At 38.3% G+C, this 18,631-nt stretch overlaps 1 protein-coding gene across 2 annotated transcripts in view; it reads right to left on the bottom strand.

Moving 5' to 3' along the window:
• GRIA3 (glutamate ionotropic receptor AMPA type subunit 3) overlaps positions 1 to 18,631 on the bottom strand; it is a 289,966-nt gene that overhangs the window by 114,641 nt on the left and 156,694 nt on the right. For both annotated transcript variants that reach the window (XM_069464373.1, XM_069464374.1), the window contains exon 5: positions 11,697 to 11,750. In XM_069464373.1, coding sequence (XP_069320474.1) covers positions 11,697 to 11,750 — 54 coding nt within the window. The remainder of the gene's footprint in view (positions 1 to 11,696; positions 11,751 to 18,631) is intronic.

Genomic DNA, 18,631 nt, shown 5'->3' on the forward strand with positions numbered 1-18,631 from the left:
TCCTGTTTCCCCATTTTCTTCATTCCCAGGATCACCACCAGTTGGGGATGGCCACTCACAATCTACTATGTGGGGAAGTTAGAGTCCCTGGTTTCCTAAAACTTCTGTGAAAATCTAATGAAGCAGAGTTAGGCTTTCAACGCCCAGACTCAAGAGGTAAAAGAGGAAAGAGATGGGGTTGTGAGGGGCAGGGAGCAGTAGAGGAAGGTGTACGTCCCACCTGTCTGCCTGTCAGCTGTCAAATTATTCTCCATAGTCAGTTACCTTGGACTCCACCCTTGGGCAACCTCAATGGCAACTGCTCAAAAAAGGACAGAAAACCACATCCTTTTATTTAATACATGCATTTTTAACTAGTTTGACTTCAAAGGAAATTTCTATATCATGAATTCTATTTCCTCACTGAGTTTCATCTGCTATTAACAATTATGTATTTTTAAATAACATATTTTTATCAAGGACAAAATGTGTTTCAGTAGATTTATTTGATATTTTTGTGGGAAAGCATGGCTCCTTCTGTTTAAGCAGGTTGCTGTTTTATAGTAACAGCTTTATCCCTTTGGTGAACCATAGACCCCCTCCAGCAGTTCATTTTCTGCTTGAAAACCAGTTTTTCTTCTGGCATCTCTCATCTACCTAGAGACATTAGAATTTCTTCATCTTTTTTTCTTTGGCTTCTTTTTCATTTTTAATTTTGAGTATTTGACTGTGGGGGTAGTCGTGATTTCTCATATAGCTGGGCTCTGAGAATGTACTTTTTCAAGAGGGTAACATTTACCACACAAGTACCTCAGCCAATGAGTTTGCTACATTTTGAGGCTTTAGAGTCTGTAAAAAAAATTAATTTCTTGTTTTATTTTGGCATTTTCAACTTGAATTCACTTTGAATGAGACACCAATGACTTTCCGATCAGACTCTCTCATACACTAGAACTCCCTTCTCTAACCACCTGTTGACTAAATTAACTTCCATATTCCATGTGCATCTTAAAAATAATGTACCCCAAAGCAAAGTGATTACATGCCCTCAAAATCTCTTCTTCCTGTATACTTTATTTTAATTAGTAGCACTTTAGATCTACTAAATATGGGGCCCAAGCATGTAACTCAACAGGTGGCTTTGAAGCACAAGCAGGTTTGAGAACCATTGGCCTAGATTGTTGTCCTAGCTTCCAAGTTGGTGCTCTGACTTCTGGTTCTTTACCTCTCCAGTTTTACCTTCATAAAATACCAGTTAGGGCATAAAACTCCTTTCCTCAAATCACTGCAATGATTCCCTATGTTCTATACATGCATTGTCAAATATCTTAACTTGGTCTTCAAAGATTTCCATTATGTTATCTTTTGTTCCCCTGGCCTCATCTACACCATTTCTTTCAACGGACCCCATGCTCTAGACACATCATGGCCTCTTTAACTGTGGTACCTTTGTCTATTCTCTTTGCTTAGAAAGGGCCCCTACTTCATCATTTACCGCTTTAGGTGCCTATATTGAAATTTCATTCTTTAAGAACCATATTCTTTCTTTCTTATTAACATTATTTTTGATTGATAAATCATAATTGTATACATTTGTGGGGTACAATCTGATGTTTTAATATATGTATACAATGTGGAATGGTTAGATCAAGTTAATTAACATATCCATCACTTCACTTACCTATCATATTTTACGGTGAAACATTTGAAATTTGCTTTCTTAGTTGGTTTGAAATATACTATACATTATCATTATACTCTGCAGTGCAACAGATCTCAAAATCTGTTCCTCCTGTCTGTCTGAAACTTTGTACCTTTTGATCAGCAACTCCCCACTCCACCACCATTCTACTCTCTACTTCTATGAATTCAACTTTTTTAGATTCCACATACGAGATCATGCAGTATTTGTCTTTTTTTTTTTTTTTGAGACAGGATCTTACTCTGTTTCCTGGGCTGGAGTGCAGTGGTGTCATCATAGCTCACTGCACCCTCAAACACCTGGGCTCAAGACATCCTCCTGCCTCAGCCTCCTGAGTGGCTGGGACTACAGGTGTACGCCACCACGCCTGGCTAATTTTTCTATTTTATGTAGAGACGGAGTCTCACTCTTGTTCAGGCTGGTCTTAGGACTGGCCTCAAGCAATCCTCCTGCCTCACCTCCCAAAGTGCTAGGATTACAGGCGTAAGCCACCATGCCTGGCTCATGCAGTATTTGTCTTTCTGTGCCTGGCTTATTTCACTTAGCATAATGTCCTCTAGCTTTATCCGTGATGTTGCAAATGACAATATTTTCCCCATTTTTAAGGCTGAATAGTATTCCATTGTGTATATATGCCACATTTTCTTTATCCATTCATCTGCTGGTGGATACTTCAGTTGATTTCACATCTTGGCTATTGTGAATAATGCTGCAATGAACATTGGAGTGCAGATGTCCTGTCAACAGATTGGTTTCATTTCCTTTGGATATATATCCAAAAGTGGGATTAATGGATCATATAGTAGTTCTATTTTTAGTTTTTAGGGGAACCTCCATACAGTTTTCCATAATGGCTGTACTAATTTACATTCCCACCAACAATGTGCAAGAGTTCCCTTTTCTCTGCATCCTTGCTAACATTTCCAATTAGTAAAATAATGACTAAGAAACATCTATATCAAATTTGTCTCTGTATCCTTTACCAGGTAGTAAGAGGACCAACTGTGTTTCTTTATTTCCCCAAAGATTCCGTAAGCTATTGTACATTTTGATAATTTCTTGTGGACTTTTTGTCTTCTTTATTATTGCATGCCTTCCCATGCCTTCTATGCAATAAATATATGTGTATACTCCACAATATCATTGCTAAGTTACTCTAAGGTTCAAAATTTCCTCTTGTGCTATGGAATTTCTGTTAAGTCCATTTTATTATTTCATAGGGATTTTACTAATTGGAAGTGATGATTAGATACCCAAAGATTTTTGTGTGCTTGGACTAAACTTATCAAATTTTAATGCTGCTTGCCTTTCACTAATTCTATTTGGTTAAAATTGATGGCTTTGTTGGCTACTTGCCACAGTAGTATCCTTTGCTTTGGTTGGACCAGTAAACTTTGTGTGTAGAGGGAAAAAATTAAAAGATATGAGAGAAGGAAGAGAAAGATTGGAGGCAATCCTACTGCTCATAGATAGAGTGAATTGAAAGCCTTCTTTCTCACTTTTTATATTCTAAGCACCTGTACTGTTGACTATTTGTCTCTGTGCAACAAAGATGATATTTGTTGGAAACATGGGTTTAATCTCCAGAAGTGATCCCTTTGAGAGGGAAACTAGTCATTTGAATTTGTGAGTTCTACTATATTTCATCATTTGCATCACTTCTCAATTGCATCACATTTGTCTGTTTGATCCAGTGCACAGTTGCCCACATTTGAATGCAACTGTATAAAACCAACCATGACCTTTGTGCATAAGCAGTTTATGCAGGGCCTTGTAAGCTACCCTTGGTTAATTCTTCATAGCTATCTTTTACACAGACACTGGTTACACAACTGACATCCAAACACACACTGTCCCTGATTTGAGAATTTCCAGACAATTCAATCTTCCAAAGATTCAAATGACTTTGGTGTTATCCTATCTGCTTTGATTTTCGCATACTGCAATTCAGTTTCCTTTTGGTAGTGTGGATAATTAAAAATCGGAAATAAAAATATTCAAGGTTCACTTTTAGAGTACTTATTTTTAAGATATTATGTGGAGATTTTTTTCATATAGTACTATTCTTAGGGCATATTTTGTACAGAGAGGAAAACAGAGACAAGATAAATTGGGTGACTTTCATTGAGTTGATGATAGATTATGGATGAGAAACTGGAAAGGTGGCTTGCCTATAGGGAAGATAAAAGCAGTAGGATGAGCATTAGAAAGCTGCCCAGGACAACGATGTATCTCACAATTTGGATGAAGACTGGCTCTGCCTTTAGTGCCCATTGAATTGTTCATCTGGGTGATGCTTCAATAGGGAAATGCATAGTAATTGTGATGACTCAGGTTATCAGATTGCTAATGAGAGACACAAGTCTTTTTCTAGAAAACAAGTCCATCCTCCTGGGAGGGAATAATGTGTAGAGTTTAAGATTATACCACATAAATTAGTACTTGATTACAGGTTGCTTGTGTTGTTTACTCACTATTTTACTCTCTAATCTAATCAACAAACATACTTTGAAACCTTCTAAGTGTTAGCTATTGGTGCAATGGTGAGCCATATCAAACATGGTCACTGCCCTCACAGCACTTCAGTTCAGTGGGAGTTATTTGTATGAATAAACAAATAATTACAACTTGGCATGAGTGCTATTAGTGGGGAAAATAGTCACTGATCTGTTTTACTAATGGCTTCATTGAGGTATAATTTATATACCATAAAACTCATCCATTTGACACTGATCTTTTTTAAAGGACTAATCAGATCATGTCCCTTCCCTGCTTGAAATTCTTCAATGGGATTTTTGTTGCTGTTAAAAAAAGCTAAAATTCCTTTACCTGGCCTATTAAAGCCTACATAATCTGTCTTGTCATTCATTCTTCTCTGGCCAAAATTGCCTTCTGACAGTTCAGAGAAGGTTTCAAGCTCTTTTCTGCCTCAGGACCTTGGCATGTGCTGTTCCCTATGTGTGAACTCTCCTTGATTCATCATGTACCTGGATCCTTATTTCCTGTCAGATCATTGCTTCAAAGTCACCTTTTCTGAAAGGCCTTCTCTGGCCACAGTATGCAGAGTACTGACTTCCATACTCCGCCTTCTCATCATTCCCTGTCCCAGCACCCATTCTATCTACATGGTAATTATCACAAGCTGTGCAAGTCTGGTCTGTCCAGTACAGTTACAAAGTTCTTAAGGACACTGCCCTCTGTCTTCCTTGCAGTGGAGTGAACAATGTGTTGGGCATACAGTGGTATACAGAAAAAAAAATACTGTAAAGACCTTTAGATCAGTGCTACTCAAAACATGTGCAGACTGGTGCTGGTTTACTGTTTGTTTACAGTCTGAGATGGTATAAAGGAGAGAAATTGAGAGTAAGCCAACCTTTATAGCAACTTGACAGGGTAATATTATGGCTGTTGAATGTAACACTAAAAAAAATTGGACTTATATATCTTGTTTTGTTCGTTTTATTTTTTAAAGTAATTTATTTTTGTTGCAATTTTACTTGTCCATGAAGATTTGGGGGGAGAAAAAACTGGTCCCTCTTCACAGATAGCTTAGGAAGCACTGTTTTAGAGGACGTGATCCAAGAGCCTGGAGGAGAAGACAGAATTCTTTCAATTTATCTTGTTAGCACATTAGGTATAGGGTGATCTTTCCTTGTTAATTTCAGGCAGCAGAGAGAGAGAGAGAGAGAGAGAGAGAGAAAGAGAGCGTGCACACAATGGTTTACTATAATGGAGGCATTTTGGACAAGAGAAAATGAGAGTCTCAAAGTTGGTTACTTTAAGCTGATAAGTGCCTGTGGCTTTCTAAATGCATAGTAGGAAATTGGACCCTAGCCCAGTCCCCACTCCTCATTCCCTTGGTGTTCTGCTGTGTCCTATCTCCATTTGGAGAAGAAAGTGAATCCTGAGCCACCAGAGAGGTTGTGTACCCAGGGGAGGTGACTGAGCTCCCCAGCATTTAGGACCAGTGGGAGCTTTTCCCTCCAAGCCCACCTCCCTTGCCTGCAAAGCCAGGCTGCAGCCCCATGAGCTCGGTATTTACATGCCATCTGCCGAGGTGTCATTGATCACAACATGTGGCTTTGAGCATTTGAATTTTTTATTTAGAACATTAAAAATGGCAGAACAAAGGAAGGGAAAGTAGGGAACAGAACAAGAAGACCTAGGAGGGGAAGGGAGCAGAAAGGAATCCTTGTCGTTGGCAAGCAAAACAGCATGACTCAACCTCATTCAAACTTGTTTTCTCTGTAAACAAAGCAGGTCCTTCTTTGTTTCAGGTACATTCTGAGTCTTGTAAGCTGCAGTGTTCACTTCTTCAAGCTTAACTTACTCCTGGCTGCCTCTTTGGGTTTAATTTTATAAGTAATGTTTTTGTTTTAGTAAAATTTTAGAAAAATTAGATGTCATCTAGTACCCAGCCCATCATTATTTTCTGGCATAGCGATAATGTAAATGAGGTAGATGGGGAGGGAAAGAGAGAAGACAGAGAGAAAAAAGGGAAATGAAAGAGTGTGCATATGTGTGTGTGAGAGTGATGGTGGTTGTAGGGGGAAGAGAGATGGAAGAGGGAAGAGGGAAGGGATAGGACAGAAAGGAAAGATGGAGATGTAATTGGTGCCTGCTAGGATACAATTCACATTGGCCTTTTGGATATATTTCAAATACAGATTCACAAAGGTATCCTTGTTTTTTTAAGCCCTTTTATCTCTGATCATTTTACCCTCATAAATTTAGAGATTGTGCTTCATTCATTTACATTTGTGTCTTTGCAAATGCTCCTATGGGACCTTTGTGGGGCTGGCTTTTTGTCTCACTGAGATGCTTGGGCGGGTAGATGGGAAGAGCAAGGTGTTCTACTAAGAGTCTAACTAACCTAAAATAGGAAACCCAGCTCGGCAATGGATTAGCTATAAGACTTTGGGCAAGTAATGTATCTTTTCTGTGCCCATTTCCTGATCTGTAAAAGGCTTGTGGAGGCAGGTGGGAAGGAAGTCTCTCCTCATTGGAGTTCTGAGACAATTAAATAAGAAGTCTAAAGAAAAGAGCTAGCACATCAGGGAGGAATCTGAGATCCATTAACTTCCTTCCCTTTTCTCCCCTAGCACAATGACCTGTTTAATTGCCTGCTCCTACAGCCCTCTACTGTTGACAGCTGAAATTACTTAACTTCCACTTGCAGGATTCACAACTGTTACCAACCCGGGGAAACTGTCAGGTCTTCTAAGTTAGTGGTTAACCGGTGCAGCAGCCCTGCTATGGCTTGTGCTCTCCTCAGGCACCTCAACTGCTTGTGGGTTGTTTTGGTCTTATTTTGGGGAGGTACCAAACATCTGTTGTTGGACCATCTCAACCCAGATCCAATTCTCCTTGTGTCATCTGCTAGACTGTTTGGCTTGATCCTTCAGATCCTCGTTTCTAGTTAGAACTTGGGTAAGAGTACTCATACCCTTCTTGGATTTTGCCCACCTGGACTGATTTTATAGCTTTGGTCTGCCTTATGACTTTATATCCCCAAGAATAACAGGGCTCTGGTTTTGTTCCCTTTGTATCCTCAGCATTTACCCACTCGATATGTCTACACTCTCACTCCTGGCCTAGCCTGGCCCAAAATGACCTCTAAGAGGAAAGACATGTAGAGCTGGAAGTGAACTTGGAATGTTTTCCAAATTTTAGTCATTAATGTACCACCTTTACAGTTTTTTTGCCATATAGGTGGACCAGCTGAACTATAATTTACTTAATATTTTTGTTTCCACTGATGAAGTTTTCATAACCTAAATATCTCCTTTAGTCTCATTCTAAGGAATGGTATCTATAAAATCATAGAATTGGTAGGATAGTTATCTTTTTCTAATATATATTTAATATATAGTCAAAACTAGTTAGTTAAAAAAGTTTTGCCACGTACTACATAAAATCATCTCATGTACAAATAACACATTTTGGGAAACAGTGATTTAGTCTAACTGTCTATTTTACAGACTAATAAACAGGTTCAGGAAGGTTTGGTTTGCCGTAAGACTAATTAGATTAATTCTTGGGATGCAGACCTGTCTCCTACCTTCTAGTCTAGTGCTTTTTTTTTTTTCATTACACCACATTGCCTCCCTCCTTTGCATCTATTCCTACTCTTAGTCTAGGGTTCTGCATACAATGACTGAGCTATCATTACTGACATATATATGAAAAAATTAAATCACAATACCTAATATGCCTGGCAATGCAGTGTAAAGGATCTGAATCTGGGACCTTACCATGAGAGAAAGAGAGGTTGCTTGACTGACAGATTGTATACATGCTGGTTACCTCTGGGACTAGAGTAGATAAACAGCACAACCTTAGAGGAGTCCTGGAAAAGAAAACAATAATTAAGTATGGAACAACCATTACAAAGGAATGACATCACCAACTGACACAGAATTTGTGAGATACTTACCCTATTGAGATGTCCACTTCTGGCCTGACCAGATCACATCTGTGGCCTGTGCTCCTGAGGGAATGGTTTATTTCTTGCAGGGATTTCAACAAATTAGAATTTTCTGCTGCTCATTGTCCACTCTGAAATGTATACCCTGACTTGTGAAAGGCCTTTGTGAAAGCATTCATGGAATATCCAAGTCTTCTCACTTTAGGATTGCTACCAGGGACGTTCCATGTAAAAGCATATAGAAGTCTTCGCCAGATAGATGGAGCTCAGTATCAAAGGGGACTTCATGAAGTGATTTCAGGAAGCTTAGCTAAGCAGCATTAAGTGTTCTTGACTTTGCATTTGTAGAAGAAAGCAGTGGTTCTGTGCTGTTGTAACACCAAGACTAAGATCGGACTTTGTTTATATATATAATATATATATATATAAGCATATATATGTCTTAGCTTTCATCCAGCTGATTCATGTTGAAAGGAAACATCTTCTTAGCTCCACTTCTGCTTTTCTTGACCATCCAAATTCCTTCTAAATAATCCTGGTTTACTCTGTGTAGGTATGTGTGTGTGTCTTTGGTGGTGGTATTTGAGGCATTTTTATCTGCTTAAAAAATCTGGAGATCATTATAGGGATAATCTGTCTCATTATTATTATCAGAGATGAGCTGCAGTTCCTATCTTTATTGCCCCAAAGCAGTGTGATAATAGAGTACAGGGACTTGGGGGAGCACACGGTTGAGTTCAAATGAAAAGAAGGTCACTAGAGGAAGAGAAAGGGTGGCTGAAGCATGGCAAATGAGTTCATGTTTTCATTACTCTGACTGACATGATACTGTATATTACTTTTTTATTTTTTGAAGGAACAGACTTTGCTTGTTCTTGTAGTAGACATTCCCCCAAGGTCTCATAATTCTGAGTTGTGTGCTCAGGATTCAATTTACCATTCTTTCCCCCAACCTTGTCCTAGTGATTTTCTCTTGCAGTTCTATCACTCCACAAGCTTTCATTTCTGTCAGATACGAATCTCAAAGTTGAAACCAAAGCTCATCTGAAGGATTGTCAGTAGGAATAAGGAGACCCTGTTGGAATTCTGGAATGGGAAAGGTCTTTGTAGATCAACTGGTCATTTTAGGTCAACTGAGACAGCCATTCATCTGCACAGCTTAGATCTCCTTTTAAGACAGAACTTGCCTCAAGGAGTTAAGTTACCTGATAGCCTCTAGCATCAGGTGCCTTCAGATCTGCCTCAGCTTTCAAGTGGAAGGTGTATGCTTTCTGGGTAGCTGCCAGCCAATGACTGGGTAAAGTGGGGATGCAATGGCTTGCCATTTGGGGAAAGCATAAAGCTCCTCTATATGCCATCTTTGCACCAGAGCTCCCAGTTGTGGTGGCCAAGACTCTCTCAGGGCTACACCACAGTCTGAAGCTCTTCCTATCAAACTCCTTCACTAGTATCAGACTTATATTGTGGTCTGAAGTTCTCCCTGCCTACTTGACTCCCTTTCCCTTTTATCCTTCATAGGTATTACTCCAAATAAATGCCTTATACTTCTAATTTTGTCTTAGCATCTGCTTCCAAAGGATCCACCCAACATATTAATGACCCCATGTTCCCACCTGAGTGTTACAATAAGGAAACTGAGTTCCATAGAGGTGAAGTGACTTTCCGAAGATCCCATAGATTGCTAGCAGCAAAATCTGTATGAACTTTCTTTTGTTTATTTCAGAATATTAGGGGGGTACAAATGTTTTGGTTACATGAACTGCTTTTGTACAGATTGAGTCAAAGTTATAAGTGTGACCATCACCCAGATAGTGTACATTGTACCCAGTATGAACTTTCTGAACCCCAGTTCAATGTTCTTTCCCAAACCTCAGTTATCCATATATAACCACAACCACATATGTAAAAGAAGACCAGATTTTGCTATATCTCTTTATCCCCATGCTATTGTTTACCTGAATATTAAAAAATTATTTTACTTTGTTAAATCTCCACTTTAGCCGTGTTAGAAGTTATAATATCTGTAAATTTTTTATTTTGATGTGCTAGTTTTATATTTTTGTAACACATATTAAGGAAATATATTAACATTAAAATAAAAAAGTTTGTGTGTGTACTACCTAAAGTCACCTCATATACTGTTAGTGATGGGTGAACTCTGCATTTTTAAATACTGTAATATATACCTTGATGCTTTCTAAGACATATAAGGCAGAAGAGAAGGAAAGGGGAGAAGTAGGAAGGAAGGAAGGAAGGAAGAAGAGCAAAATATTTATTGGTGAAGAAGTAATGATAAAAAGTGATCAATAACTGTCTCAGGTGCCTTGTCATAACATCTATATCTCCTGCCAAGCCACAGTCTAACCTCCATTGAGTCAAAAAACAAAACAAAACAAAACAAAACAAAACAAAACAAAAAAACCCTTTGCTTATCAGTGGCCTAAAACCCAAGTTGAAAATATACGGATGTAAGTTAAGAATCAGGATTTCTCCTCCTAAAAGAGTCAATTCATTTATCCCCCAAATGGACTGAAGTGCTCCACTTTGAGCAAATTATTGGAGAAGATGCACACTACATTTGAAAGCAGTGGCTCTATAATCTTCATCTTATAAAGTGTTTGAACGCACAGAGCTCCTAAGAGAGAGGTTTAAGTAACATTTCCTCTCTCATTAAAAAAATTCATTATTAAAACAAAATAAGATGTTTTCTTTAAGACATGTAAGAATGTAATTACAAGAATCTTTCACCTTTGTTGCCATTCTTTTGGTTTAAAAGCCTTATAATGATCACAATTCTCTTGTGCTAATGAAACAAAATTGAGGTTAGAACTCATGTTATGTAATAATTTAATAGATTCTTACCATTGTAGTGATAATTTAACATCCCTCTTTCATTCCATGGAGATGTTATTATTCAGAACCTCTGACAAATAGATACTACTAATTTAGAAGCCATTTTGTTAATTCCTAAACAAATTGTCCTTTCAGAGAAAGAAGAGGTATAAAACAACCTTAATGAAACACTAGCTTCTAGAATGTCACAAATTTTAAAGGCATGGGAAGTTTGAAGGCAAAGATTCAAGTTGTGTTTTATATAAGTAGAAAGGTGACTGTACACTTTGACAGAGTCACTTAATGTACCATGTCAAAACCTACTCTGGTGTCTGGTTTGAAAAGATTTGGTCGTGTTCTGCTTCTGAAAGGACAAGTCCAGTACTGATGTGCACATTTACTTGGATCAATTGGGAAAGACTCAGTTTCCTGTGTCCTCTGTCCCTTAGCTTACATTTCAAACTGATTAAAATAGTTAACATGTCAAATCCAAATTGAATCTAAAAATAATAAGTGAAGTATCATATTAAATTATTTTTTGAATGAGGAAAGAATGTAGCTTCACAACTAAAACAAAGACAGCATAATTGAAAACAAGGCTATTGCATTCAGGTTTTGGTATGTACTGAAGTCATTTCTCCAAGCTTCTGGGGAACACATTATGTATGTCATGTATTTCCTTTTTGGATGATTACAAACAACACAAACCAAATAGAATATATTGCCCAGGGACACTTAAACTCTGCTTGTTCTTACCAGGTTAGCAAGCATGTAGTGATAACCTCTTGAATGTTTCCCCAGGATCACAACCTGCAGAAAGAAATAAGAAACATTGCTTATTCAAGAAGGGCATTTTCAATTCCACAATCAATGGGATGGCTATAACAAACGCTTCTGTTAATAAACAGAATGTTAGTTCTTTTATTAATATATACAGTAAAATCACAGTTAATTGGACCAGATTTCTTTTTGCTGCATTTCGCTTTCAGCCAAATAAAACAGGAAGAATTGCTAATATCAAATTTAAAATGTCAAAACAAGGGGAAAAATCCACTCTCTAAACTTCCAGGTCAGTAGCATCATTGTCACTTAAAATAGATGGCAAAAGCTATGAAGCTGATGATCCCCCACCCATGAACTGGATTTCTGTACTTAGCTGTTGAGATGGAAAATGAGCTGAGCTTTGCATACAGATTAGAAAATAGAATGTACAGTACATTTTTTGTTATCTGGAATGCTTAGGGAATAGAACATTCAAGGAATGGGGTTAATGGGATTTTCAGGTTAACCGAGGGTGCTTTTGCTTATTGAAAACTTTTCCAAAATGCTTGCCTTCTATTTCCCACCTTAGTATGGAAGATTTGTGACCATCTGTAGATATTTTGGTGCTGATCACAATGCCTTAGGCCAGTCAGGAGGTGGGTTCCCTCAGGGGACATTTGACAATACCTGAAGGCATTTTTGGTTGTCATAACTGGGAGGGGTGCTACTAGCATCTAGTGGGTAGAATCCAGGGACACTGCTAGACATCCTACAATGTGCAGGAGAGCCCCCACAACAAAGAATTATCCAGTCCAAAATATCAGTGGTGTGGAGGTTGAGAAACTCTACCTCAGGGTCATCATTCTTACCATAATTTTCATGAGTAATGCTGTATTAATCCTAAGCATTACAGTTCACAAAGTACATTTTTATTAGCTCAAAATATGTAGGTGGGATGAATACTTTCAACCAAATGTGTTGGTTGGAAGTTGAAAGTTTTTGACTAGATACTTGATATAAGTTTATTTCCTTGAAGCAAAATACAGTAAAGATTCTGGTTAATTGAGGATGCAAGTGGGGGGGAACGGGCAGGAGGGAAACATGGAAGTTAAAGACACAACCAGAGTTGAAACTGGGTTTTGTACTGGCCGGAAGCTAATACAATTTTAGGAGCTCTCTTTAAGAAAAATAATATAAAATTATGAACACCATAATTTGGAACAAGGCCTTGGAAAGGAGCCATGCAAGTAAGGGGCTGTTAAGCTTAAACTCCATGATAAATTCCTCTTTGGATGCAGCTATTAAAGGACTTAAAAAAAACCTGGGAAGACCTCAAAATTGCACACATGTCAAACCAGAACTATGTATGAAAGGCTGCAATAATAATAACGACAACTGCTCTTATTTGAGTGCCCAGTATATGCCAGGCACTGTGCTAGGTGCTTTGTATGTATTTAATCCCCAGAACAATTTAAAATATTAAGTATCATTAGTCTCATTACACAGATAAGGAATCTCAGCCAGAGAGAGTTTAAGGCCACACGGCTAGGAAGTGGTAATGCTGGAATCAGAACCTGGGTCTATCTGCCTCTACAACCCATACTCTTGGCAGTACTTCACATGGTTTCCAAATAAATAGCAAATGCCAATAATTGCTCTAAATTCTCACAGAAGAGGAAGAAGAGACATCTAAGGTCTGAGATGGACGAGGAAGGTTTCATGGAGGAGACAAGGTTTAAGCTGGCCCAGAGAAGTGGAACCATGCATTGGAATATCACACCAGCATTACAAACCCTCATTTCAAGCGCTGGGTTAGAGAGAGGGGGACAGGAAGGGAGAGAGAGAGAGAGAAAGAGAGAGAGGAGAGGGAGAGAGAGAGAGCTTATCTTTTGATTAATTTAAAATATGAGCCACATTTCTGACTGATTATTTATGGAGGAAATGAAAGGTTAATGAATGTCTTGGGGAGGTGATTTCTCATGCTGCCATGACACGAAATGAGCTGTTAGTTATCTTCTGGGATGTATTCTTCAGTGTCTGCTTGTGAGAAACATCCTTGCTGGAGACATTCGTTAACTTTTGGTGGCAAGTTGGGACCATACATTTGTTGAAATTTTAATTCACTGACAACCATCAACATAATAAAATCAGAGGGTTTTGAGTTCTGCCAGAAAAATGAGCAATATTCCTAAAGACATCTGACAGAGCTTAGAGAGAAATAAGGAAGGAAGCCCAAAGGAAACGGAGCCAGTCTTTCTCACCAGAGGCAGAGTTTAGTGTCCTTTTCAGCACTGGGAAGGTGAAAGAGGGCAATAGAAGATGTTAGTGTTGCAAGAAAAGACCCAAATGAGAACCTAGGAGCTGGACCTTGTCGTTTACTCACTGTTTGATTGTGGGCAAATTGCTCAAACTTTTCTGAGCCCCCATTTCCTTATCTGTAATCTGGCCCTTCCTACCTCAGCAGTGTTTCCAGGATCAAAATGGATAAGTCTACAAAAGTATTTGAGATGTACATTATGTAAGTATGTGATGTTATATAAATGTGGGAAGAGGTCATTCATTGAGACATTGTTTTTCAGGTTCAGAAAAACCTGAAGCTCTATCTGCTTTAATCCATGCCCAGTTTGGTCTGTTCAGAACAAATTGACTTATTTGAAAGTAGTTCTCCCACAATATCATCCTTTCAAAACTTAGCCTTAAACTGGAAGAGACGGGAAAGTTATCTAAAGATAGGAACATTTAGGTGTCACAAAGCTGCTGCATTGAAGCCCATAATTAATTCCTCATCCTCGCTTTCAGTGCCTTCTTAACTCTAACTTAGCATACAGTTCTTACCAATCTTGATTTTTCCAGTTCACAGTAAATTAAAAGCTGCAAACTAGAAGGGGTGTGTATGGAGGGAGGGAGTGATATTCGAAAGAGGTGCATTAGTACCAGAGGAAGTGATAGACTGACTTAGAGGAGAAGGAGGGAATGAAAAAAGCAGACAACATTGTACTATTGCACAGTGGAATCATGGATGTTTGCTGTGAATGCCTGAGTCATCTGGCTAGCATTTTTTCTGTGCTCAGTAATTTCTGCTGAAAAATCCAGGGATATGTGTAATATATTTTAGGGAAAGTTTCCATCAGGAATGCTCAAAGTGCCAATACTTAAGAGAGATAACTTCAGTTATCTTGAAATCTTATGTGTGGCAGCTGTAGTCCTACTGATGTGAGCTAAGGGAGGCCTCACTGCAAAAAGTGTCATGTTTTTGAATTTTTGGTACAGGGCTTGTGGGAATAGGGTGGGATGGGAGAGTTGTACGTAATATGGTGAACAACAGAACTAATTAGTGGGAGCAATTCTTGTTCAGTTAGTCCTAAATCTTTATTCTTTCCATCTGTTCTAGATGAACAAGGTGTAAATTGTACCCTCAGTTATTTAATGACTCTGGTAACCAAGAGAATATTCAACTTTGCTTTTACAGTAATTATACTAGCTCTTCCTGAATTAGTTTCAGAACTTCAAGTATAAAAGCTGTTTTTACAGTCGACTGTGAAATTTAAGGAAGAAATAGCAAGTTCCCAAATCCACATTCTGCATTCACTTTGCCTTTGTAAGATTTGTTGGAGATGATGGATGGCTTGATGTGATGGCAGATATGTTAAATGCAATAAGGGGAAATGTGTGAAATGTAGATAAAATTCATTGTTTTAAGGAAATTTATTTTTATCCTCACATATAAGATCTGAAAGAAAAAACGCCGCAATCCTCATTCACTGAAGCTTAAACAGCAGAGTTTCATTTGCAGAAGAAAGAGCTCTTACATACTAGCACACTGAGCCATGCATACAGCACAAAATTATTTGTCAAAGAAGTCAGTGAATCATAGTCAACCTACTGGGGGAGACTTTCCCTTACTGACCCCCCTGCCATCCACTTATCTGTGAAATTGGAGGCTGGATATCATGAGTAGTTAAAAATAATTCATAGACTAGCCCATTGGTTTTCTATGTAAGAGGCCCTTTCTTTTTCAATTTAATGTTTAATCTAGACATTTTCATAATTTTAGAAATTTGAAATGAAATTGCTCCACAAGACTACTTGAGAGAGGCCCACAGATCCTTTGGGAGGCAAAAGCATCTGTTTTTCTATGCTCAGATTTTAGAAAAAAAGATGTGTGTGGAGAAGTGTGTATGTTCCCCCCCCTTAGATCCATCTGGTATGCAGATTAGGTTATTTGCAGACCTAAGTATCTCCATGTTTGGATTTTCTACATCAGTGCCAAAAAAGGATCTATGTATAAAGATTGATCTTGCTTTGAGTACAGAACATGCCTTGATGCTCACCTTATTCTGTTTCTCATTGATTTAGGTATCCTGTGAATGTCTGAGGGGCTGGGAGAGAAGTGCAGGTGTAGGGGATTTCTGGTTTTAATTCACCAGGTTTTCCACATTTATCATATGAAAATTTTTTCTTTAAGAAAAAGCTATTAGACCACATTCTTTATGTTCAAAGGGAAGACATTTTCCCTTTCCTGCTCCCTTAGTTTTTTTTTTTTTTTTTTTTTAAAGATACTGTTGTCCTGTGGCCCCCTATCTAAATTCAGCTGTGTTGGGAGCTGAATGAGTGGTATGCTACAGAAATCAGCCTTAGAACATACCACACTTCCCAGAAGAAATCTTCCATATGATAAAAGGTGCTTATCTTTTTGAATAAAAATCCCAAGCTACTAAATTGCTTGAGTCTTAGTAAATACATATCAGAAGTCAATTATGTAAGAATTCTTTTCTAATAATCTCAATCTGCACACACATGCTCTCCTATAACCGAATGACAATGCTTCATATTGCAGTCATCTGACTTGAATAAATGTGCTGGGTTAGTGAGGCAGAGATGAGCCAATCACCCATACCAAAGTCAGTGCAATGGCAGTGGGGGTGGGGCAGATTGAGAAAGAAAGGCTGGAGCTTTTCATAAAGAAGGAAAAAGGAAGTATAACCGAGGAATCTCATCAATGCTTCTGCTGTCTACAGGGAAGCTTATGCAGAGAGAAGGCAATTGAATAAGGCATCAAATAAAATGCTAAGATGTGAAGATTAGAGGACAAGGATTTCACCAAAGGGAAGTTTCACTTCCCAGACTTTAATATTGCATTCACCAAGGCTCAATGGAATATGTGGAAGATTTAATGCTAAACAGCAGGAGAGGCAAAGAAACCATACAAATAAGAGGCAATAAATGGCCACAAGTAAATTAAAGGAGCAACAAGATTATTCTTGCTCTTGGGGATAAGGGACCACATAAATGCATGTTGACCTTTGTGGGAACACCTCATTGTCTTAATCCTAAAACAGTATATCTCAAATTTCACTCCTTCACAAAATTCCTTAATGACTTGTGTCTTATCTGCATGACACATTACTATTATTTACTTAATATTTTTTTTTTACAGCTAGTCACTTCTTTACTTAAATCTACTTGTGTCCAAAGTGATAATATCCATAAAACCACATACAAGAAAATAAATACAACTATATGAAAATAAAATATATTCACCCAGGTGTCACTGAAAATCCTCTTCTGTACCACTAGGGGTGGTGGGAATTATTGCCTTAAAGCAGTTTTATCTTTAGGGAAGAGAATGTAGATCATGTTTCCCTGTCCTGATGAAAGGTTAACTTGCCATTTATGGTTGAAATTTTAAGAGTCTCCCTATCTACTTCCAAAGGTTCTTGAGTCCTGCAAGGGAGCATAATGATGGACAGAGTTTTGGAGGTAGCAAATGATTCCTGGGACTAGGTACAAATGACAAATCTGGAGACTTACAAGACCATTTTACATGCCCTACCTAGGAAGCTCTGCAGCTTTTTTTTTTTTTTTTTTTTTTTTTTTGAGACGGAGTCTGTCTGTGTCACTCTGGGTAGAGTGCAGCGGTATCATTGTAGCTCACTGCAACCTCTAACTCCTGGGCTCAAGCAATCCCCTTGCCTCAGCCTCCCTAGTAGCTGGGACTACAGGCGTGCATCACCATGCTGGGCTAATTTTTCTATTTTTGGTAGAGACAGGGTCTTGCTCTTGTTCAGGCTGGTCTCAAACTCCTGAGCTTAAGCAATCCTCCACCTTGGTCTCCCTAAGTGCTAAGATTACAGACATGAGCCACTACACCCGGCCTAGCCCTGCAACTTTGATCAGCTAGAGTCCTTGGTCATGGGGCCAACAGTAAATATTGTAAATCCCTAGACCTGTCCAGCAGCCAACTTTTGTAAAATGATGCTATAATCAGCTATAATGCATTTTCAAACACTGTGCCTTTTCTCAGAGTACTTCATCTAGAGGACTTTTCATGGCACCTATTTATATTTGGAAATATTCCAGATGTTTTTTCCAGAGGGTGAGGTTGAAGTGATTTTAACTAGTATTCGATCTAGAACAGTAGAGCAAAAGGAAATCAGTTTCTCTTCAACATGCCCAGGTATATGACTTTTGTAGCCTCTCTGCATTTTGTAGTGGCTATCCCCCCAAATGAGTGATAAATTTATTTTAGATAGTTCATTTTAAATGACAATGCTGTTGATGTCTTCTTTTGTGAAATTTACTGTGAACTATTTTTTATATTTTATATTCACATTCACAGCAACTTTTGTTTTAATATTTACAAACTTATTTTAAATATCAAATTGTATCTTTGTATTCTCTGTAGATGTTGCAAAATCGTTTGGGCCCAAGGCGCTATAATTAGGACTAGGACAGTATGGGTGTTGTGTAGCAAGCTTGGGAGTGCCAGTGAACTCATTACTTGGACTTAAAAAAGTGGAGTGGCACCATCTGGCATATATCTGAGTGGTTACTCAAATGCACGTAATAATTAAGCTCTGCCTCAGCGCCCAGTTGCACTGACTGGTGTTTCCAGCCACAACCACTTGAAGATGGGTGGGATAAAACAG

This window comes from Eulemur rufifrons, chromosome 30, assembly GCF_041146395.1.
Source record: "Eulemur rufifrons isolate Redbay chromosome 30, OSU_ERuf_1, whole genome shotgun sequence".
Classification (NCBI taxonomy): domain Eukaryota; kingdom Metazoa; phylum Chordata; class Mammalia; order Primates; family Lemuridae; genus Eulemur; species Eulemur rufifrons.